Here is a 25387-nt window from a genome sequence, read left to right as displayed (position 1 = left end):
ATTTCCTTACTTGTCTGACTCCAAGAATGAATTTGTGATCTACTGTACAGTAATTAACATCAAAGAGAATACTAGAGACCAGGGTGTGTAAACATATTCATTCATTAATATTAATGATCATCACATGACAGAAGTACTAGATAGTCCAAATCTTGCTGGCTTTTAAGTTATTAAATACGGCCTTCAACCTTTCCTTCATTAGGGTGAAGAATACTGGGAAATAGTTACAATAGAAATTAATAGATAAAAAAGTGATCTGGAGCTTAAAATTTACGTCTTCTTGAAATTATACATGAATATACATGACAAAAGTCATGAATAACTGAATTAGCTTGACTAGCAAAAATAAAGTTATTGATAGGATTCAGTGCAAAGTTCTTCACAGACCAAAATTTTACATTTGATGTTTCAGAAAACCAATGAAAAACAACAGCACCTTAAAAAAATATTCTGCAATTTATCAACCAAGCATTTTTGAAACATTCAGGCAAATATACAAGTTTTTAAAAGCCATTAAAAGAAATATACACTTTTTGGATAAAATGTTAGACCTTTTATATAACCATAGATGATAGAAACATAATGAACTAAGAATGTAAAAAATCTAGTCATACAGACTTCCTGTTTTAAAAGGGGTTTGTTTTATTTTCAAAGAAATACTGTCCTTCTATACTGCTGAGGATGTGGAGATTATGCAAATTTATTTTATCCTCCATTAACTGATTAAAAGTAGGATTAGCTAGGAGACAAATGTCTTGAAAACTGGAACTTCTGGAATAGCTTTAGCTATATGCCAGTTAAGTACACCTTTAAAGACTTACTCCTGTAAGAATATCACATTGAAGTGAATTTTTGTTTTTTCCAGCCTTACATAGATACTGTTCATCTCTTTGTCTGAAAAACACGCAAAGCAAAGCCGTGACAAACTAAAAACACAGTCACAATATACTACAGAAAGACTTAAAAGGCCAAGGACATCACACATGCACCTAGATGACTGCAAAGTTAAACAGTTTCTGAGTAGGACCTTGGTAAGAGCAGGTAGACAACTAATTAAGGAAAATCTACCATATGGTGATACATTGACTCCCACAGGGAAATCAGCAGGATTGGAAGCACCACAGAAGTCTCTGCCCATTGAACCAATACAATCTACAGCAAACCATCATCCTTTCTTTTGATTAGTACTGGAGAAAGATAAAACATTTTGCAACTTTTTTTTACTTCAGGGGCCTGAATTTCTCCTTCCATTGTGCAAAAGACAGCACAGACTATAAAGCAGACAACCGTGCCCACCATCCCCCCAAATCGACACTTGCCAGCATCTGGGTATTCCTAATCTCTTCCCCATTCCAAGCTGCCAAAACCAATGTTTTGACCAGTTAATCTTGCCACTCAAGATTTTCCATCCGTTGGAATATTGTTTACGACTCCCAATCCTCATCTCATGATCAAGCCATCACCAATTGCTGTTTTACTCCCCCTGCTCCATACTTCGCAAAAACAAAGGGCAAGCAGGAGAATTCTCCCCTGTTCCTAACCTTCTCTCCGTTCAATCTTTTAGTTCATCTTTCAGTTTAACACTACCTGCACATCCCTGCTCTAGTGTTGACATCCATCATTAATTTTCTCTTCATTCTTGCTCCACTCCTCTCCTTAAGTATCAGTCTTTTCTTCACCCAGACTACTGAATCACTTTAGCCCATCCTCATGTCAGCCACCTGCAGTCTCTGCCACATAAATAATAAGGATCTTCAGCAGGTTTTGGTTTGTTTGCCTTTTGCTGTTGTTGGTGGGTGGTTTTTTGTTTTGTTTCGGTCACTCATCCCACCCTTTCTCTTTTTTACTTTCAAATTAGACAGCCTCCATCTTTCCCCTTCTAAAATCCAGCCCAGCAGGGCCCACTAAGATCAGTCTCAATAGAGTTTTCTTCCCTAAAAATTGAATTTAGTGAATAAATGTGAACTGATTTTCCCAGATGTGTATAACTTGGTGGGAAGATTGTGAAACCATTGGCAAAGGGCTCATCACAAAACAGCTTACAATTACTGTCGCTTCTTAAAGCCTGTGGCTTGTTACCATTCAAAATACTAGAATACATAGCTGGTAAGCATGTCCAAAATTTACTGTTTGCAGGGGAAAATGAAGTAAAAAAATAACTTTTTAATATATCTAAAAATATACAGATTAATACAGAAACACATAAATATTATACAGTACATATATATATATGTATCGAAGAGGCCAAATGTTGTCAGTAGCCATTGGAAGGGTAAAAAAACCCTAAAATTATTAGGAACAGTTCTAAAGAAGCTGCTTTACAATACCGTAACATACAGCTAGAAGATGATCTGGTTCTGTAAAAAAAAAATAAATAATATTCTGTTCCAATTACCGTACTAAAATTCTTTGCACAAAACTCACAATTTAAGTGAAATGTTTAAAATCTTGGAAAAAAAACCTGCCATCATGAATTTAGTTTTAACTAGCAGATAATGATCATTTGCTGCCTCCCTTTGTAATTTCTATTTATCATTTTTCCATCAAAGGAAATGAAGCTGGGCCAGACAGCTGAACAGGAATGATGAAACACATTCTCTTTGTTCTTATGCTGTTTGGGAGAATGGTATGTTTGGTTTTTACTGGGCAAAAGACTCATTCAAATTTTAGCACTTACAAAACATCTGGCCTGAGTGGTATTCAGTAATGGTAACAGAATTTAAGCAGCAAAGAGCATTTAAGTCTTAAAAATTAAAGGATAGCGACCTACCAACTGAAAGTTTTAGTAACCTCCTATAGTAATACTGACATATTTATTAAATATTTTATAATACTGACTTTAAAAATGCAGGTTTGCCTTTTAAGAGTTTCAGATAATAGCTTATTCTATAACCTGACTGTTCATAAAATTGAACTTCCTCCCAGTAATTTAGTTCATCTATATTGCAATTCTGTCTTTGAGATTTTTAAAGTGGCAGTCTTAGAGATCAGTGCGCATTCTATACTATACTATTATTTTTCACTTGAATAAAATACTCATAGAAAACAAATACTTCAATTTGTACAAACTTACAAGAAAAGCTTAACATTTTAATTCAGTGCCCCTGAGATCACGGAATTAATTAATGGCAACCTTCTCAGGAGCAGTGGCAAGTTTTATTTAGTGACTAGACAGCCTACTAAGTAAACAAAAATATCCTTACCAAAGTTTGGTAGATGTGTCTATTAAGTTCTGAGGTTTGTTTGGGATTTTTTTGGTACCTGTAAATCCTCAAAGATATGCTGAATCTAAGTTCATAAATTCTTAATAAAGACCTTGAGAACAGACATCAAAGACGCTATATAAAAACAAGTATTTATTGTTTGACTAGATATGATATCCATAAAAATGCTTCTATGCCTTTTTACTCTTACTAGCTCCATACTATAAATAAATGAAGAATAGTTATCAGAACTTGTAGTCTTCATAATTCTTTGTGAAGATATGGCACTCAAATAACATTGCACATGACCACTGCACTTGCAGTTCCTAATGGTAAAAAGAATGCTGAAAACGTGCATTCATTACAAAAAAATTTACACAAAACAAGAAATCCTAGGTGTGCTGAAGCCATGCCAAATCTCATGATAACAAAGGTCTGAAACAGATGTATGCTCCTGTCTCTATAGCAAAATTAATGTCAAATAGTAGTTACAGAATCTTAAAGTATTGTACCTGTGCCTACTAACAAACTGATATAAGAACAATATTTATGAAATTTATTGCTCCAATATTCCTTTAAAGAGCCCAAAGCCAGCTAGAAAAAAAAATCCTTTGTTTTACTACAACCAGAGTGATGATGCAAAATAATTCTTTGATCTATTATCTATTTGAAAGTACTAAGCTAAATGCAGACAGCAATTGCTGACAAATCCCAGTAGTAAACAAACCAGTTTCACATTTTACATATTATCAAGAGGCTACAGAATTAATGGTTACAGCCAAAGAAATGTTGACACAGTTGCAGATTGAGCCTTAACATGCTGATCATGTTAAAATACTGCACAAGAAATATTTTTCCACTTTGTAAAAAGCCAGACTGTTTACATGCGTAAGTGGCTAGAGACCTTGTTGTCTGTGTGTGGTCTTAACATTTCAGTATCATAACCATGAATATAAAGAGAAGCAGCATGAAATAACCTATTATACTTACAATGAATGCCAGACTGCCAATATTAGAAGCGGTGAGATTTAAGTTTCTTAAAATGAGTACTACAACATACATATACCTCCATCTTCACCCCCTTTTATAAAGCAATTAATAAACTGAAACAAAGCTTTTTCTAAAAGTAAACAGAGAACTCTTATTTCACAAAAGTTAATTTTTCTTCTCTTTAAAGTGTTTAGAAAGGAAAAGAATTTGGAAAAAAAAACCCAATACAAGAAATTAAAACCAACAAACATTGCCATCATTAAAACCCAAGACAATCTGCAATGATGGTAACTTCACTCATTCTCTTAGCATGTAAGATGTATGTAATTAATTTTTATTACAACTGTAACTACGATATCACAGCCCTAATACATGAGTGGCTTAAATCTCTAATTTTAATTTTTAGCAAGTTTTTGCCATAAATTGATGTTGCTGATTTACTTAGAAATCACTGGAATTTCTTCAAAACTACTGGTAAATGTTATTTTTTTATAATAAAACCCGAAGTCCTACACTGCTGTCATAGTTTACTGAGGAGGGCACTGTGAAACCATGAGGGGAAAGAAGATGCAAGCTATCTGCAACACACAGAGATCAATTAGCGGCTTTATTATTCACACATGGATCTAAAGGCTGCCACAGCTAAAGGGTATCAAAACTGTCCCATCTTCCCACTCTATGCCTAGCAATAAAACATGCAATTTTAAAAGTCAAATATGTAGTATAAAAATATTTTCTTCAATCACTCCATCCAAGAATTCTCAATATTTTTCACACTAATTGGGATTTCTTCTCACAGCCAGCAATAAAAAGCAGAGGCCAGCATCTATCTGTGAACCGCACTTCCATGGCTGAAATTTCTATGGTCAAATTGAGAAAAAAAAAAAAAGACAGATAGAAAGTAAAGTTTGTTATGAGGAATGTTGAGTGTAAAAAGATCAGAGACAGGTTTCTGGTTCTATTTGCCTGCTCCCCCGTTCATTTGCATATGGAAAGCAAGGTTCTGCAAAACATTTCTTCACTAAAATTACAGGATTAAAATTAGAAGGAAAACTCAGATATAATGGATTAACACAATTAACATTGTGGGACCATTCTAATTCCATTTGGGACACACATACCTCATGAGGTTGTGTTTCTGTTCCCTAAGTCTTTAAGAAAAATAAACATGCCACCAAAAGTCTACTTCCCAAATTAGAGACATGATCAAGAAGTCATTGGAAAAGAAATATATATGAAGGGTAATTCACTATAAAAACAAACAGTAAATGACCCTTGGAAGGGGTTCTGAGTTTCCTCAAAGGAAACAGTAAGGCTCTAACTAGACAGAACTGAAGTGACCTAATGCCGCTTTCCATTTCTCTGTCTTTGAAAGAGGGGGACTAGTTAGCTGAACACACCGGAGAGGTAAAAACCACACAGCATGTCTCGCTCCCACGTCAGGCTGCAGGCTGGGTGAAGCCTGGGCCACGGGCCACCACTCCCCTGCGGGAGCTACTGCCTGAGCCCAGCCTGGTGCTGGAGCCTCCCCCCGCACTGGTGGGGTCCCCCACCACCGCTAGCACCACCTCATCGATGTGCCCACTGCTTTCATATCACTGGCCTCCTAGACCAAACTTCATCTTGCAAAGGCGGAATACAAGAATGGTAGCCCACCATGACTGGACTCTTTTAACAGAGAGTTTAGGGGTTTGCTGGTTGTTTTTCCGGGTTTTTTTTAGTTAAATAAAGCTTTATGCCATGCATTTCTTCAGCATGGAGTTACTTGTAAGCATTTGGCTTTTGCTGTAGTCCAGAAACATTAATGGAATGGTTGAAGACAGCTGCAAACAACAAAGTAAGGCCCGAGAATTTATTTTTTTATAATGCCAGATTGTAGAAGCTTCCTACAGAAGTCACTGAGGGAAACTCCAGAATACACAAGTATTCAGTGACAGATTTTCTTTCTGTTTAGGTAGCAGTATAACCATTCCAATCTCATTACCTGCTCACATGCAATCTGTTCTTTAGAATATTAATGGGACATTATTACATTTTCATGCTTATAATATGCAATTTAAGTTGCCAAACATACACCCCTGCTATTCAACAACAGTTACACAGGTGCAAGCTTATCCCAAAGCTGCACCCCCCAGAGGACCCTGACCTTCCACAGCCTGCTCCGCATCCCTGTCACTTTTCACTTTACTCTCTTTCCCTAGTTCCACCCAATTTGTAAGTCTCTGTAAGGTGCTGCTACAAACATGAAAATAAAAGCAAAGGAGGTCTTCACCGCTGAGAATAAGTTCTCAACAGAATAGAATTTTTATAGTATTTTCACTTTGTGGAGAAGCCTGGAATCCTCACCTTAGTTACATGGGAACCTCCATCACACAGCCCACAACAGAACTACCATTTGAAAGAAACCTTGCTGGTTTCCACCTCTCTAGTAAGATAACAGACAGCATCACATTTAAACTACATATAGATTTTAACACATTTGGACTAATATCTCACTACTTTACCATTTAAACATGGAGCATACTAACTTTTTGAAGAGATCCAAACTATTACTGAAAAGACAAGGGAACTGTTCTAAACAACTTGATGATCACTGAACTGCTTTGCAGATGGCCAAATTAGAGAAATATATAAACCACTTGCTGACGAAGGTCTAACCACTAAATCTGCATAGCAATCCAAAGATTAAAGAAGTAGTATTTCAAAATCAAGTACCAACATGATGACAGCCAGCAGCAGAGAAGATTTTGATTTGGGCATTACTATAAAGCAGATGTTCACAGTGAATGAGCTTACCTTCTTAACTACCATTATGTTGCTTATTCTGAAACTACCATTTGAATCTATGTAAAGTCACTAGTATCTAGGTAGATGAAGTCAGGTGTTAAGGTCACAAACACTTCTTACATTGAATAGAAACACTCAGGAGGAGGATACAAGCTAAAGTTATTCCAGGAACATCCATATTCTCTGAAGAGTAGGCACAGCTCTGTCTTATTATTAAGGCACCATTTCAAAAAGCTCCACGTAAGAGCCCACAGCCGAAGACAGTTAATAGTGATACTGAAATTTTCCACTTTTTGCTTCTTAAAAAACGCTAAAGCATTTGACAATCTACTATTCCTAATACCTCCATGTAAAGGAGGAATACCAAATTGGCAAGAGCAATAGAATGTGAGGCAAGGCTCTGCTTACACGTGGGTCTCTGAGGAACATGACAAGCAATGCTGCTGGTAATTCCAGAGGCATTTTCTCCTTCTAAACTAGTTTTGAACTTGTAGTCCACTACGAAGATCAAACTTTCTATTATGTTTCAACAGTCTATGAGAATCAGTAGTCTTCATAACATTTTGTTACAGATCCAACGGCCTGGACAAATCTGGAAATTTTATTTTGCCCACCTTCATTTTCTCTGCGTGGAGTGAGAACGCTGTCTCGTAATGGTATGTGAGTAACAGCTGCCTCACCTTGTCACAACAGTTGCTACCAACAACAGAGCTTTAAGTGATTTTCTAGGTGTACAGCTTTAAATACGGTGAGATTTCTTGATGTGTGCAAAAGATACTCTAAAAAAGGTAGGTTCTAATGATATCTGAGTGTTATTGCACTTTTGAACTTACAATATTTTTTATTGTATCCTTCATCACTGGATCTTGCCTTCCCAAAATCTGTACACAGTTCAAACAGGAATTTACAAAACCAGGCTAAATCCCAAGTTTCTACACGCTTTATAACACAGGCCCCTCTGAGACAACAATGGCAACATATGACCCATCACTAATAGTCCTACAGAAAATGACTTCAAATTAGCAAAGAGTTTTCTGAACTATGTAGAATACGCTGGTCATCTGTAATTAAATCTCTTTTCAGTCTATAATCAGCAAGTACTCCTAGCTGTATCCAAATACTCTACAAACCAAATACTTCCTGCCAGGTAGTAGGGTGAAGGAACACAGGCAAAGAAACATTTTCCTTAATTTTGTCTTTTGAGACTTTTAAGAAGCCTTTTTATGTCACCTCTAAAAGCCACCCTGTGTTTTCACCAATAAAAGCAAAATAAAATACTTGGTTCCATTTCCTGAAAGATGCATAAATTGACATACAAAGACTTAAAACTAATGACAAATTTTAACAATTTTCTGAAGATATCTATAAACCAATGTTATTCTTTTATTCCAAATCCTCCTGTAAGATTTTTCTCTGCTGGGACGCCCATGGCAGCCAATGATGATTAAATCACCAGTCACTGCTCTTCGGTATTTTTTTATTATCCTACAAACACTCTGGACTCAGTACTTGTTTGAGGTGATAATATGTTTTTGTTTGATTGCTTTTTTTTAAATCATGGGCTTCATTTTCAACTTTTGATGTGTCAGACTTACTCATCTTTTAAATTGTTTGCAAATTCCCTAAGACACAGACTGCAACTATGTAACAGTTTAACATCCAGCAAAGTAAGAACCAGAGACCTACAGACTACCACAAAGGGAATAACTCTTTATAAGCTTGTTTTCCACTACTGAAGATTACCTTATTATGACAAGGCAACGCACTATGGCAGTGGTACTTATATTACTCTCCTTCCTATTTTTATTCTACAGAAATGTCAAAATAAAGAACGCAGAGTTATGTACTGCATGATCCTACCAACTGTCAAATCCTAGGATCTTGGCATTGAACAGATCCTCCTTAATGGCCAAAGACTCTGCTCTTTCCCAGCTCTTTAGTTCAGCAAATATTTTATGTTCAGAGCTACACACTTCTCTTCTATCAGCCTTTATCTGTATGATACAAAGCAGGATAAACCATGACCATGTATATTTGGTTAATTATGAGTGCTATTAAATCACTAGTATATTCAATGAACAAAGACAGCCCTCTAAGTTTAAAATAGGAGAATATTGGCTTGAACTTTAAAGGCTGTACTTAACTGTATCTTATATAAACTATTGTTTCACCAGTTGAGTGGTGTCAGATATGCCAGGCACCTTACTACTTCCTGGAAACTCAGAAGGGCCTTGCAAAGAGGACCTTGCATGTGGAATAGAGCTTAGTTTAGTTATTTTACAGGTTTTTAGAGTAAAATGAGGATAGAGGTCTTGAAGTACCTTTACAGATATCCTCAAATCTCAGTCATCAACAATACGAAAACGCAGAGAAAACGTTCTGTTGGTATGTCACATTTTTTCATGTGAAAACCACTACATCATTTTTTCTTACCTCTGTTCTTTCCCTCATTCTCCCTCAAGACTAACAACTATTCTTCAATGAGCATTTGATGAAACATCTTTACAGTGATCTTCCACTTGAATGCTATTTCATATGTACATGGTAGGTTACACAAAAAAGGAATAAAAACTTTTGTTTTGCTGAAGCTTGTAGATTTGGGATTTCATGCAAGGAGGTTCTGTCTGTAAAATGTACAGACAGCAGAAAGAGCAAAGCCTCAATGAAGCTACAAAACCAAGAAAGGTGACACTTGCTTGTAAGGCTTCATAAACAGACCATAATTCCCTAGCAAAGTGTACATAGCCAACAGGAAGAGACCATCCTGAAGAACTCAAATCACTGAAGTTAAGATTCTGATTCAAAACCATCTGCACATGATCTAGACCACAAACGACTTTTTCCCCACTTTCCCAAGAGAAAATCTCTCACCAACAAATACTGTTTTGTAGTAAGAAGGCAGAGTTGTCTTTTGTGTAGGCTGCATTAAAAATACTGCGTTCTATGAAGCAGGGAAACAAAAAGTAGGTTAGCTTAATACGCAAAGGTACAGACACCATGGCTTGGCAAGACCTATCTTCATTTACCAATTGTCTGTATGACTAAAGGAACCTTTACAGCAAATCTAGGGTTTTTTCATTATGTAAAAGTGGTTATTCTTTCTGTTCATTCAGTATCACACAAAGACAAAAGTAGATTCTGTTACAATACAGAAGGATAGAACAACATACTACAGGAGAAGGGCTAGGATACAGATAAACTCTACAGAACTTGCCTTCTGTAGTAGGAGTTCTTTTGTCAATTCAGATACCATTTCACTCCATAGCATAGCTTGTTTTTCAAATGTGTTTCTGACATTATTACTCCATTTCATTATTAAATCTGCAACTTTTTGCTTCTTTACTACACTGCTTGTGGTAATGAAAATGGCAAAGAGATTCATGGGAAAAAAACACCACCACACAAACAAGCTATTATTTCCCCATATGTAATTTGTTGGCATAGTTTGTATGACTGATACTTTAGCATTTAAGAAATTTATCTCGCTCCCACCTTCTTTTCTTAGTATCTGAAGTTAACATTCAATTCGGTCAGACCATTCTTTCTCAAACTAGATGGGCCCCAGTTTTTACTACAGAATAAATACATAACTTTTATCATCTAAGTCTGAAATGAGTCAGCTGGAAAATAAATCGAAAAAAAACCAGGAATGGAGATATAACTACAGAAGTGTAGGAATCTGCACGTTAAATTTTAAAGCATGAATTTTGATTAGTCAAAATCTGTTTAAAAAGAAAGAGAAAAATCAAAGTTTTCTAATGATCATTATCCATTCTAGCAAAATTTTCAGTCATACACATTCAAAATCAATTCATATTTTTATTTTCTTACGCATGGTGTCTCACAGCATTTCAAGTTAGAAATATTTCCAGTTACCACAGGGAAACTAGTGTAAGGCAAAAATCACCGAACTCCTGATCACATAAGCCTGAATGAGCCATCCCACACTACCCTACACATTCAATTACTTGTTGACAACCTTTTTCTGCTTCGTAATACAGAATCATACACACCTAAAGTCTAATTTAATGGTTTTTTTCATAGTTCTATTTTCACTTTATCAATCTTTTCACAGTCCCTGGGTAATCACAAGTTGGCAACACAGGGACTGTATTTTTTCATTTTACTCTTTTCAAATTGGAATTTGTTTTTGGATTTATGTTTTATTATTTGGCTGTATCACTTTCCAGTATTTCTCCAATCTAACTTCTTTAGACATTTAAATTATAGACAAACAGACTACATTTAAAAAAGACAGATAAACTGAACTGAGGAGGGCTGTTTATAAAATAAATTAGTATGTCCTTAGTTAGGTACAGTGTGCTACCAATATACTCCTAGAGGCTCTGAACCAAAGCCCGCTGACTTCAGTGAGGTTTGGGTCAGATCCACTGTAAAAAGAACTTAATTCAGTAATGGTAAATGAATTCTAAAATGTATAATCTGATTAGAAAACACTCCAAATAACACTTCAAAAAATGTTGGCGACTTCTTCATAGCTCACACAGATTTTAGTTCCTTAAACTATTATTAAAAAAGTCTGGAATTTATAGTTTTTGCCAACCACATTGTCACAGCTTAATTGAGCAGCTGTCAACTGTTAGAAAATAACTGCATCGTCATCCCTTTTAGAATAACTCGTGTGGGAAGTGAAACACATGGGATCTAAAGTATCTGGAGTCATGGTAATGAATCTGTTTTCATCAGGTGACCATGAGTCATCATTTTATCAGCAGTTTAAAGGGTTTTCACAATAGCTGAGCGTCATCAATGCTTAGCAATGACTGCAGCAGAGAACTGAAATAGGGTGCCATGTCCTGTGGTACCATTTAAAGTCTGGCTATTGAGTCAAGAAAAATACTGCAGAGTCACAGCTGAATCAGAGCTGCAGGGAACACAAAATGTCCAGAAACAAAGCTTTTATTTAAGAATTGAAACTAAGCAATAATTTTGCTTTTAAAAATAGACTCCTTTTAAGGAAGTTGTGATCAACATGGTTGAAACATAAGGAAAAAATAAAAATATGCTGTCAGTCTCTTCTCCCAGTCCACTTCCTACAGTCTCTCTTCTCCATAGTCCAGTCAGAACACTTATGTATCAAACCCTCAGATAACCTCCACATACTGGAATCCATTTATGTTGTCCAGAGTGGGGAGAGGCCACATGAATAATTAAAAAATATTTTATATTGCATTTTCATGATACTAACATCAAGAGCAAAGACTGCATCTTGAAATTGTTTGTACACAGCATTACCAGGTACTGCATGAAACATGGATCCCTTTACCTCCCACAGCCCACTAACCTCCATCTGAACTCACTGGAAAGAATCGAAGTATTTCACCTACAGTGCAAGCTGAAGCCTCTCCCAGGACCTAAAGGTGCTTAGTGACCCCATGCAGCATCTCTGCTAAGCCCTGATGCTTTGTTGGACTCAGAGACTGAAGTCTGCATATAAGCTTCCCATCCCTTCTTCCTTCGCTGCTGGACTCAGGGGTCAAGCAGGCAGTACCACCAAGATCTCTAAGGAGCAGAAGAGTAGAGGTGTAAAATATGGTAGCGCTGGTCAGAAGTAAAGCCTACAGCAAATATTACAGAGATTACATCTTTGAATTAATTACATCTTAAAAAAAATCAGTACCACTTGATATGGTGTTTATTTAGGTTCCCATATCACTGCCGCAACAGTATAGTGCTCACAATTACCAAAAGCCTAATTTTCTGGCACAATTGGTACCTTTAAAACTAACCAGATTTATGTGAATTACCAACAAAAGTAATGCAAGTTCAACTACCCTTTTATTCCTTATTTGAAGTGATCTCCGTGAAAGCAGTGTTTCCACTACTGATGTTTACCCCTCTGGCTTCCTATTCCTTTCTCCTTCTGCTAACACTTTAATCTCTCAACTCTTCATCCACTCATCATTTCCCTAGGCTTGAAAATTAATCCTCTGAGGTCAGTCAGGAAACTTCCATTGACTCCAGAAGGTTCAGAATTAGATCACACACTTAATTTTCCTCCCCTTTCTACTTCCCAAGTTCCTGGTTTCTTTCTTCTGGGATTTATTTACTCATCACTTTAGTTGTTCCATATCTGGTCCCATGAAATTGAGAATTAAACGCAGAATTAAGAAAACTAAATAGATGCCCCTCTATCCACTGTTTTTCTATTTCCTATCTTACACCATATTGTCCCCTGCCACCCAGTTTTTTATCTTCTTCTTTAAGACTTTTAAGCCCTTTTAGACAAGTATCATATTTTATGCATTTATATAGAAATAAATATCACAGCCCAGTGAAGCATATGATGCTATTTGACGGTAACAATTCCAACCAACCTGTATTTATAGTTATTCTGAGCAATGCCACTTTAGAACTCCATCTCTAGAAAACCACTATTTAATGGTTAATATAACTGTTTCTTAATTTTTGAAGACCCAAAAAGCAAACATAAGAACCTACAGAACATGTAAAATTCAACAACCTTTAATCAGTTTGGAGAACACCAGTACCTTACTTTGAAGATTTAGAATACTTTTACAAATGCCATCTAATTGCAGAAAACCTAATTATAGCACATTTCTATTGAAACATTTGTTGAATACTCCAGGTACAAGAATTTCCTATACAAATGTCTTAGTTTTGCAATGGGGAAAAGAAATGGGCATGAGAAAATACTGTATTTATTAGTAATCTTAACAAAGCACTCTAAAAAAACCCTAGTACTGAAACTAGAAATCTGCATGCTAACAAGTTCAAAACTATGTATGTAAGAAAACAATCTGTACTCTAAGCAGTCACAACACACAAAAAAATTTTAAACACAAATAGTATTCCTTATTCTTGCTCTCTACTTGAGAGCACGGCATTCATGTATCTATAGTCTTAACATAGCAGTAAAATGCATTTACTATCCTCCATTACTCATTATACAGGAGAGAAAATAAATAAGATTAGAAAACCTACTCATCTCCCTAGCTTTTTTCACTCCAAACAACTCACAAGAAGCAAACATACCACCTTCTCACTGGGCAAAATATATACAGAAATATTGATCAGCTAATTCAATGGACATACTTCAGAGGAATGTGAACTTTAATCTCTCCATCCCACCTAGATGTCACCTAAGAATCATCCAAACAGGCACATTCAATACAGAAATCTTTGTTGAGATACTATCACTGTATTACCTTTCAACTGGTAGCTAAAAAAAAAAAAAAAAAAAAAAAAAAGGAAGCACTAGAAAGGCCAGCGATGTGGTGAAGCGTAGCATTAGAAATCTATTAACATTAACACAGGGAAATATCAGAAAAAGCCTCTTCAAATTAAACTATTCACTTTCTTATTCCAGACCAAACACAACAATACTACACACCTGTGAACAGACCCTAAAACTACCTGTACAGCACTAAGTACATCCTAGTGTATTGTCTGATGGAAAGATATCTTTCCATTTCCTTCTGCCTACTGTTAGGGCCTATAATCAACATTCTTTCTACCCGCACTCTCTTTCATCCAGTACTTCTATGAGACAGATGTTAAGATGCCTTTTAGTTATAAATCAGTATCTTAATGGTTACATTAAGATACATCAACATAACAAAGGAAACATACAAAAGCAAAACAAAGGGGGAAATTGACCACATTACAGTCACACTGTCATTTTTCTGTCCAATCATTTCCAGTACTTCCATCTTTGTGCCCAATATAAAACAGAAAAACATGTTCGCTGTTTCAAAGGAACTTGCAATTTAAAGCAAGCAAAAGGTCTGAAGTAGGAATAACCAAAAAGTTTCATATACACTTCCAGCAGGCAGTATTTTAAATTGATAACAAGGAACACTGCTGAAAATCTGACTGCAGAGTATGCTGGCTGACCAGAGGGAACATCGAAACTATAGTTATCTTAATCTATGTGCTAGCAAAGACCTACAAATCTGAGACAGAACAGAGCTCCTAATTTTTCAAAGTAGGAAATGGCAAAGTAAAAAAAGCTTCCTTTTGAGTTGAGCTATTGAATTGTCTTATATTGAATTGAACAACTTAGTCTTCAGTGTTTGGCAAATGAATGAATTGCAGAAAACCATAAATTAGATTTTTCTATTACAGCCATAAAAAATACTAAATTTAGCTCTGCAGTTTGGCATGAATAAAGTCAATTTACACAATTCTGGAAGAGCAATTCTTTCTAGTTTGTCCAAAATTTTAAACAAGGCCCTAGTGATGCTATTTTTCAAATCCATACAGAGTTCATGATTTTGCTTTAAGCCTCACCAATTAAAGTTAAGATTTATATCTCAGAACAGCAGTAAAATATTTTAGCAACACACAGAGAAAACTTAATTAAATTTGTATGGGTTTTTTTCCAGATTTGGGGGTATTTTACCATGCAATGCTTTATGAAGTATCATTATTTCCTGAAATTGTAAATTGCCAATCAAATTAACTTGCATAAAATATTATCTATTGCACATCACAACACTATAGCATCCAGCCACTTGGCAAGTGAAGAAAGCATGTTTAGGACCTAACTGTAGGTTTTTGTATTAAGGTTTAAAGCTATTTTACTGCACCAATTATTTTATTTCAATCGCTGTTAATTGCCCATAAAACCAAGGGTAGGATCACCTTTCAAAAATAAGGAAACTACTCCCTCTACTGAAAAAACTGAGCATTACACTGGAGGCACAGAGACTCATATCAAATACATGTTGTTAAGAAGCAAAGCCATTAAACACATTATAGGTGTTTTCCTCTTAATTACGCCCCAGTCAGCTAAGACTTGAACGACTGATAAGCTGTACTTTTCGCTATCTTACCAAAAAGATTAAAATACACATGCTTGCAAAATCAAAAAAACTTAAAAGTAGAGAATACAGAAAACAAAGCATGCACTAAACAGACTGTAAAATACCCCTATTTCAAACACAAGGAACCTGTAAGTAAGAATATAGTATTTTCTACACTCCCCCTGCAGAAAGGTGTGAGAATATTTTCTGCCTTTTAACGAAGAATCTTAGGCACAGGGATCTTTCCTGAAAAATTTATGTGAAAGTTGAACAGTCCTGAAAAAAAGGTAATATTCACACACAAAATCCCCAGTCTAATAAGTGTTAGCATCTGTGCACAAAGTGCATTTCAATCAGCTTTTCACATATTTACATTATATATTTGACACATTTCAGTCAAGGCAAAGTTAATTTTCAGCATTCAGCAGATGCAAAAATGTATCCTCATTTCTCAAATACTATCAGAAAGAGAATATCTCATTAGCACTCTCAGAAGTTCTGTCTGTGCTATTCCTTACATACAAACACATGCTCAATGAGAACCGATCCATTTGCTCAGATACTCAGTGATGTTGAACTAATTAGTGATGGCCAGGGTACATTCTGAATACCAGTACAGTGTCTACGCTGAATCAGCAAGCTGTAATAATGGAGGTCAGTAATCAAACATCTTCAGGCTTCTTATCTAGCGAAGATGTTTCAATTCACACCACTTGTTTTCTTGGGTGCTTACACTAATATTGATGATATCGAGAGTTCTCAGCTGAGAAAAACAATGCCTTCAGGCTCAGCCCCTATTGTTACCCATATCGGTGACATACAGACTCAGCGTATCAACTAAAATATACTCAAAATTAAAGAAATTTCTCCTAACTCCTGTATCAATTCAGAAGCAGTGAATAGTATAGACATTATACTGGCAATTTAAGGTTTGCAATCATGTTAAACATTAAAAAGATTAAAGCAAACGTCCCACTAAATGACAGCATTTTTCCTTGGAAAAGAACACATAACACACAAAAATTAAGCATTTGGTCTGTTTGTTGAACAGGTTGGTTACCCACAAAAACAAAGCTTCAGCAGCTTCCACAACCTGATCAGTCAGGAAGGTTTTTGTAGCTGCCCTCCAAATAACCCAAGCTTATCCTCAGAGGAAAATGTCTCCTCTGTTAAGAAAATTCCTGGAAAACACATTTTCCAAGAGAATAATATATTGTGCTAATCACTTCAAAATGTATGCATTACCTAAACTACACTAGACACAGAAACAAGACAGAAGGTCCAAAAGATGGGATTTCACAATTTTTACTGAACAAATAGTTTTACTTATTGATAAGCTGAAATAGTTATGGTAGAAGAATGAGGAAGTGCTATGTTTATTACAGAATGTTTTGAAAGGCATCGTTCTTTGGATATATAACCAAATGTCAGATACTGCAAAATAAACTGCAATCGCATTTTACTGGATATAAGACAACTAATCCCTGAAAATGGGAAAAGCAGCAACAAAAGATGCAAATGAATCAAGTGATAAACAGTTAAAAAACATTGTTACGCCTTAAACCAGGAACTCTTAGATTATCTGGGAAGTACACAAAGAATATTACAAGATTACAGTAAGAGAAGAATCACGTATTTTAATCATAATCATAAATTTTATTTCAGGTAGAAAACACTTTTATCGAGAAACTATGCAATTTCTAATTTTAACTACACAACTAATCACTTTTAGTTATATGATTTTAATCTTCAGCTGACCTCAGACACACTCTCCTGTGATATGGCAGCTATTCAAGAAGTTTGCTTCCAAAGTGAGAGAAAAGCTGACACAAAATATGCTACTATGACCAGAAGCCTGAAGGATGCACCTCATCACCATTAACTTTTAAAGTCAAGATACACACATTCTAAGTGGTATTACATTTTTATTTTTTTAATTAAAGCTATGACATTCTACTTACCTTAATGACAAATTTGTTGGATGCCATGACAGGTCAGTGGAAGCTGGTCCTACAAAAACATCAATTAAAAGTGATCAGCGCTAGAGAAAAACTCAGATCTCCATACCAACTGAAAAGCATTTCTAAAATCTATTACTCTTTTTTTTTCATTACTACTGTTCTTCAAACTCCATATTCTGCTTTAAGAAAACCAAGGCAAACTTTTATTTAAGGGATAATTACTTAGCTACCTGTGTTGGTTTCCTTTAGTGAACCTCATAACTGTTCAGGCACTTAACATCCAACACATGATACACAAAATTAGAATTATTTTTCAGACCAGTACCAAGACAGACAAACCCACATAATTTATCCTCAAAAAGCCTTTCAAAGAGCAGCAAACTAAGCTTGCCATATTCCTTTACTAGTCTCAACCACTGGTCTCTGTGTATATGGCCCCTAGCCTAGTTTCTCTTTCAAAATAACACCTTCACACGAAATCCCCTTGCATAACTTAAAGAAAGAAAGAATGAAGAGGGGGAAAAAACCACACAAAATTTAAAAAGTAGTATTTTCAAGAAAAAACAATCTATGAAATAATATGTGTTCCCATCAAGAGTCCTCACAACTCTCTACGTCAAGTTCATCCCTTCCTGTCTTGTGGATACTCCGTTTCTACCTAGCTAGGGAGCTCACATCAGCCTGCACATATCAGTGGCCCTATAGAAATAATATCCTCCATATGCTCTCTTAACAGGGGCTCAGTAACACTAAGCAACTTCCAAACTTTGCCTTTGGACCAAGCAGTAGTAAGCAGACTTCGAACTGAAACACCCATTCACTACCTGCAGTTCTGGTAACCAGTAGTGTCAGAGACTGAACCAGTTCAAGAACAAAGCACAGCCAATTTTTTTTTATTTTTTTTTTTGCAATAAGAAACTATGGCTTCTAGTTCACCTAGCATGCATATATACACATAACGCATATTTACAATTTTAAACTACTACAGGCATAAAGCAATGTAACCTGAGCATTATTGCGGTTGCACAAAGGTGAAGCAAACTTTGGATGTCCTCTTTATTTGCTTATCCCCAAAAGAATTTAGATTACTTGATTTAGGATATTGGGTGAAACGTTTAGCTGCACAGACACTGACCTTGCCTCAGATCATTCCAAGTAACTCAGGAAGCATTAATTCATGCCGAAAGTTAAATGCACACTACCTTGTATGCAAAAAGAAACCTTCAATTAATTGCTAAGATTTCCATCACTCCACCCCCCTTAGAAGAACCTTGCGTCGTGCAAATGACTACAAGCTTCAAGTTGGCTTTCAAGCCAAACCACAAGTCTAGTCCCCTTCCACATCAATTGCAGTTTTTAAACTTTTTTTTTCTCTCCAAACTGACAATTACCATTGTACCCCTAAAACTACTGAGGAAGTCCATCATTCTCCCCATAAATGGGAACTAAACATTCACTTGTCAAAAGGCAGAAAATTAGGTTAAATTCATTAAAATCTTTCCAGCTAACCCCACAATGTTAGGATGCACAAGAGACATGGAATGGCCCTATAGTACCAAATTAATATTTACAAAAACCCAGAAATAAAAAAAAAATTGAGATACACTATTTTCACACAGGATAGGAACAATAGCAACAGGCAAGGACAAGACTTGGATTGGACAGAAAACCCAAGCAATACAGTTCAAGCTTCAAAATCAAGAGGAAAAAACAAGTGTCAGCAGCTACTGCCTGCAGTAGACGAACTGCAACAGAAACTACACTGAATACAGCTGCCTTTTACACTCTAAAATATCTTAAAGGATTAGTCTCTTAATAAGATGTAGAAATCCAGTCAATTTTGTAGAAGTCGGTATAGGAAAACAATAAGAATGCAGGAAGACATACTCATTTCTCATTGCATACTTCCAGTTAAAGTACTGCAATAGAGCTGTCAAAATTTCAGGATACAACTCAAGTTGGTGATACGTGTCTCTGTCAGGCACTACACATACACATTTCAAAATGCAGTCATTATCCTTATTTAACTTCAAAAAAGTGCAAAACGAGATAAAGACCCACGTAGCATAACACAGGTAATTTTGATGTTAAGATTCAACAGTAATCATATTTAACTAAACAAACACCTCTATGTAGTGCTTCTATTCCAAATATCCAAATGCTGAAATCCAAGACCGCAAAACAACTACGAGAAAACGTGTAAGTAACAAGGGCACAATTCCATATACTGGCTCAAGGAAAACTCCAAATTACTTCAATGGTTTTTTTTTTTCTATATATCATATCAATATCCAAGCAGTAAGGAACGGAAACAGTAAAAGAATAATAAAGAGAGAGAAGTAAAATGGTTGTTACTGTAACCAGGTTAAAATGAGTTTGAACTAAAAACTATTCTGCAAGTAACTAACTACTGAAAATAAACTTTAATACAGTTAATAAAGTTCGTTCTGAAAAAGCTCAAAGTTAGACTTTTATCAGTTGCAAGTAAGCAGAAAGCTACATAGAGCAAACCCAATTTGCAAGTAACAGTCATGCAGACAGAAGCTGGAATACCATGCCTTGTATTACACGACAATCATTCTCCCTTGCACAACACAGCCCTATAAACTTTTCTATTTTATCAAGAGTAAATTCTGTCAACTTTACCGACAGCAAATGTAAGGAACAGTGCTCTGAACCACTTGAGACATCATACTTCAATTCAGTCAAGCAGTAAGGTGCTACTCTATAGAAGTAAACATAGTACAACTATAAGAACCACCTTAGTAGAAGATAAAACTCGGAAATGCTTGAAACAGCAGCTGCTAGTACTCGGTCAGGAGAGACACTAATGGGAAATGGCAGCTACCAACTGAAAATCAACTGCATTTCATAGTTCCTTATAACTGTGTACAAGATTGTATTCTCGGTGTTCAAGAACTCCAAGGAAGGACTACCCAGGCCATCATGCAAAACCAAAAAGCAAATACTAAGATATATCACAACCTTTTTACAACACACAAAACCTGGGCACATACAACTCATCGGATTCTCTTAACAAAAAAAAAAAAACAAAACAAAAAAAGACAAGGTCTCAGCAGCATTTCAGAACTGGGGTTTTAATATTAATGAAAGGCTAGTACCTAGAGCTTTACTGATGATCCCTACCTCCTCCCCCCAAGCAAAATAATATCAAAAATAGGAGAAACAGTAGGCAAGAAACAGCAAAAAGTAGGACAGTTAAATGCTCTAGTCTCTTCTCCAAGCATCTAGAATCATGGCCTGAAGTTCGGAAAACTGTAATTACAAACATAGTTTGCTATGGAGCACACCATCAACTAAGAGCTCCTACAACAGCAATGACAAGATTGAACAGACCTAATATTGACATGGAATTGCTTGCACCTTGTAATATGGTAGAACACAAGGTGCTTTGCCTCATGCTTCCAGGGACATAGTTTACCAAGATTGTACGTAATTACTGAGCTGCACATGGCATACAATTCACAATGGTACTGCAGGCCTGTGCTCTGAAGAACGCTACTTGCACTGCTAATATTTTATCATTAAACCTCACAGCAGCAATAACATGAGGAAAAGTTGCAACAAAACATGCAAGAGCATTATCTCTTCTCCAAATGCTCACAGCCTGCTTGAGAGCAAAGCACATGGAAGAATCAGCTGAGATCATCCTGGTGTAACAGCTCTCTTTTTCCAAACAATTTGCCATCCAGAATAACTACTGTTGCAACAAGTCTGATACTACTGATGTAAGAGCCACCACTGGCAGTCAGAAATCCTCTCCAAATCCAACCTACAAAATAACAGAATTAAAAAATAAAAAGGATGCACAAGTTACCTTCGGTTCAATTTGCTCTTCATGGGAGTAAGCTCGATTTAGGAGTATGCCAACTATTCCATGCTTTGCATTGACCATATAGATAAGATAAAGGAAATAGAGCAGACTGAATAAATGTAAGCAAATCGTTAGAAAACAAAAAAGAACAGACCTAATATGTGAACCATCAGGAAATCACTGAACAAATGAAAAAATATTCAATGCTAAGGTATGAGAAAAATGAGGAAACCCACCCATCAATTATACAACAAAAGAAGCCAGAGAGCCCCAAAAGTTCCTATTTTCTGTGTCTAAAAAACCCACAAGAAACACAGATCTATTACAACTGCTACTATTTGGTAACAAGACTACCTCTCATGGAACACCACATCTGTTGCAAACTAATGCAAAACTCTAAAGGAAACTATACATAAGGAAATGTGAAGATAAGCAAGGAAGGCAGAAAAACTCCTTTCAGAAACTAAATATATATTTAGAAAAAAATATCGATGTGGTATTTGGAGTATTGCAACATCTAAATTTTTGGTAAGACAGCCTGTACAAGAAAACATGATCTAGAATTAAAAACACATACATTCCTTGTAACTAGAGTGGGACATGCTTCAAAAATAACATGGCAGAATATCCTTCTTTCTTAAATTTGACATTAAGTGGAATGGTAGACATCACAAGAAGCCAGGAAAGGAAACATGGCCTCCCAGACAGCAAGCTAAAGTGTCTTCTGCCTGCTGACAAACAGCATCTTACCTCAGCAAGGCAGCAGCTTCCTGTGGTGAGGGAATTTGGAACACAGTGGGAATGAGGAACTGAAAACTGCCACACATGCCCGCTTGAAGGTACAGCGGCTCCTAACACAACAGCTGCGAACCATTCACAGGCTGCCGGTATCTTTGGGCACCTTTACCACATGTAGGCCTGAAAAAAGCAGAAACAGAAAAACAAATGCTAATCAAAGAACTCCCTAAAATAAATTAATATTAACCAATTTTGTAGTTCAAAATTAACTATCATAGCATAAAAGAGAATTTTTCTGAACTTCTCAGTCATTAGGTATCAGTCAAATGCTGTCCAGCCCAGATCCAGCATATGTCAGTTTCTAAGAACTGATCCTAAAGCTTAGGATGAACAGTGTAATACTCAGCTACTCATGCATTTAATGAGGCATTTCCAGTTCTGAAAAGACAAGAATCTTCACATTTTGCAGTTTCAGGATTTTTAGGCCCACTGTTGCTCATTTCACCACTTAACCTTTAGAAATTACCCTTCCAACAAGTTAGCATATTTTAAGGTCATTGTTATCTACACTCCTTCATTCATGAACTGCCAAAGGTGAATTCCTTTAAAGTTCAACAATTCAATTTCAAAAGTGTTACCCGTTCACCAGACAACTGCATAGAACTGCAGGAAGGAGAGATTCTGAGGAATATCAGAGTGCTTATTACAGATGGGTGCTGGCTATTGTTTTGTGAAACAGCTAAATGCAGTTGTACTTCTGAATTGCATTCAGAAAGGAGTTTAACAATTATTTTTTTAAGCTTCATGACACAGCTAAATGCAACTGCATTTAGCTGTTTCATGAAACTTAAAAAAAAACCCAACTGTTAAACTCCTTTCTGTATGGAGATAAGGCATTAAAAACTTGTCTGTTGCCTACAGTTTTACACTCTGCAACTATGCACAAAGTTAAAATTAAACCCATCCATTAACACGTTAATATAAGACCAGATATCATGAAGAGCGACTGCAGGAGTAGGGCGAGAGATAAGAATGAATACAGAAAAGGTGCATGATACAAGAGCTTAGAAAAAAACCTGAGGTCAGACAACAAAGTTTCCTTGTTCTGGCCAGGGCAAGGCCGTCCGCCTCAGGCAGGCTCCAGCAGGCGAGCGCAGAAGTAATGCAAAGGGCCTACAGCAGGAGCTGGGAAAGAACACAAACCAGGGGGCCGAGTGTTGCGGGCCGGCGGGCGCTGCCGAGGCTCGCACCTCGCCGGGCCGGGAGGGGGTGCTGACGCGAGGCCGGCACAACAGGGAACCCGCCGAGCCGGCCCCTGAGGGAGGCGCGCCGGGAGAGGGAGGGCAGCGCCACAGCACCGGCCCCTAGCGTATCGCCTCATGTTTATCTAGGGAGGAAAGCGAGACTGAACACCGAGGCGCTGCCGCTTCCCCCTAGAGCCTCCCGGCTGTGAGTCCCAGCCGGGCAGTAGCAAGTCCACCGCCGCCATCGCGCCGTACCTCCTCCCCACGCTGAGCCTGCCTCCAAGGGTTCTAACGGCTCCTCTGCCCCCAAGCAAGATGGCAGCCAAGCACGAGCTTCTTCTCCCCTATCCAAAATGGCGGCCGCCGCCCGCCCTACTCTGCCCGAAGGTAAAATGGCCGCCCGTAAGCAGAGCGCGTAGCGCGCCTTGTGATCACCTGGCGCGGAGCTTGGCCAATGGCGAGCGAGAGGGGATACGGCCGCGCAGCAGCCTCAGCCCTGGGCGGGGCGCGAGCCACACTTCCGGGTCTGCGTGAGGCCGCTTCCTGTCGCTGGGGGCGGAAAGGGGCCGGGGAGGGTGCGCGGCCCTGGTGCTCCTCCCGCCGAGGCACCGGCGCCTGAGGCCTCCCCGTGGTGGCAGCCGAGGTGAGCCCCAGGGGTGTGCCGGGGGTCGTCGGGCAGCGCCTTCCCGCCCGCGGTCCCTTGCTGCCTGAGGAGAAGGGAGAAATGCCTCAGGTGTGCCGTCTCCGCCCGCCGCGCCGGGCCTCCGCAGCTGTCCGTGGCCCCAGGGCAGCCGCTGCTCCCTCCGGCGCCCGTGCTGCGCGGTGGCTGGGACGCGGCGGTGGGGAGGGTGGGTCGCTGGGGACGTGTCGCGGTGTGCCCGAGGGCGGTCGAGCCCCTGCCGCTGGCCCGCCCGTAAGGAACGGGCTGCTGGGGCCGGGCGGCCGCCGTTTGTTTCAGCGTCTCCTCGGCAGCCGGCGCGGCTTGCCTGTGGCGGTGCGGCCGGCTGGGTGGCTGGCGAGCCTGCCTGGCCCTGTGCGCCGGGCGGCGTGAGGCTGCGAGGCTCCTACCGCCGCGCCGAGGGGCCTCTCGCATGACACGCTACTCTTACCAGGCGGGTAAAGTTGGGCAGGTGTAGGAGTATTTACTCTGAGTTGTGTCTTTGTCGTTGTTTAAACCAAGAAATTAGTTTGCTAGACTGAGTATACCTTTTTTTCCTTACGGTAGGTACTGCTTAATGAAACCCTGTGAAGAGTAGAGCTTTATGCATTCTTTTTAGGTAAGGATGAATTACTGTGTTTGCACTGATGCTGTTGTAGCCTCTGAGGATCAAGGGCTGAGACAGTCAGGCACAGTTTCCGCTCCGGGCAACGTAAACTGATGTCAGCAGCATCGCAGCGTGTTTGGTCAGCAAGTTCCATATTCTGGTAGGAGCTTGCTTAGTTACTGAATGTTATTAAATGTGAGGGGAAAAAAATACTGGTGTGTCTTGAAACTGCTTTGTTTTAGACTCTGAATATTTACTATCGGAAGCAGTAATATTTGTAATTGGATAAAGCTTCATTACTTTGTTATACTTAAGATTTAGTATGGCAAAGCTTGAAGCAAATGCAGCAATTAATGCTTAAAGATATCTGAATTGAGGTTATTTATGCTTTTTTTTTAAAAGTTAGCAAAGTAAGACTTCCTTGTGTCATTTTGTTTTAAATGTCTGCTGCACTAATTAAAGGTATTAATATTCAGGCTCACCTGTTCTTTGCTATTATTGCAGAGTAGGAAAAGGATTTCTAGAATATATTTAAAATAAATTATTATCTCTACCTAGGTAGATGCCAGTTTGCA

At 37.8% G+C, this 25387-nt stretch overlaps 1 protein-coding gene across 1 annotated transcript in view; it reads right to left on the bottom strand.

Annotated features, from left to right (window-relative positions):
• Nucleotides 1-23950, bottom strand: part of SLX4IP (SLX4 interacting protein) — an 80002-nt gene extending 56052 nt beyond the window's left edge. The window contains exons 1-3 of the mRNA XM_014285351.3: nt 23803-23950; nt 22316-22483; nt 17731-17779 (exon numbers count right to left, since the gene is read on the bottom strand). Of these exons, the coding sequence (XP_014140826.3) occupies nt 17731-17757 (27 nt within the window). The 5' untranslated portion in view covers nt 17758-17779; nt 22316-22483; nt 23803-23950. The remainder of the gene's footprint in view (nt 1-17730; nt 17780-22315; nt 22484-23802) is intronic.
• Between the last annotated feature and the right edge of the window lie 1437 nt (nt 23951-25387).

Source organism: Falco cherrug, chromosome 13 (genome assembly GCF_023634085.1).
Source record: "Falco cherrug isolate bFalChe1 chromosome 13, bFalChe1.pri, whole genome shotgun sequence".
Classification (NCBI taxonomy): Eukaryota; Metazoa; Chordata; class Aves; order Falconiformes; family Falconidae; genus Falco; species Falco cherrug.
The sequence above is the reverse complement of the archived record's forward strand: the minus strand, read 5'-3'. Positions and strand labels throughout refer to the sequence as shown.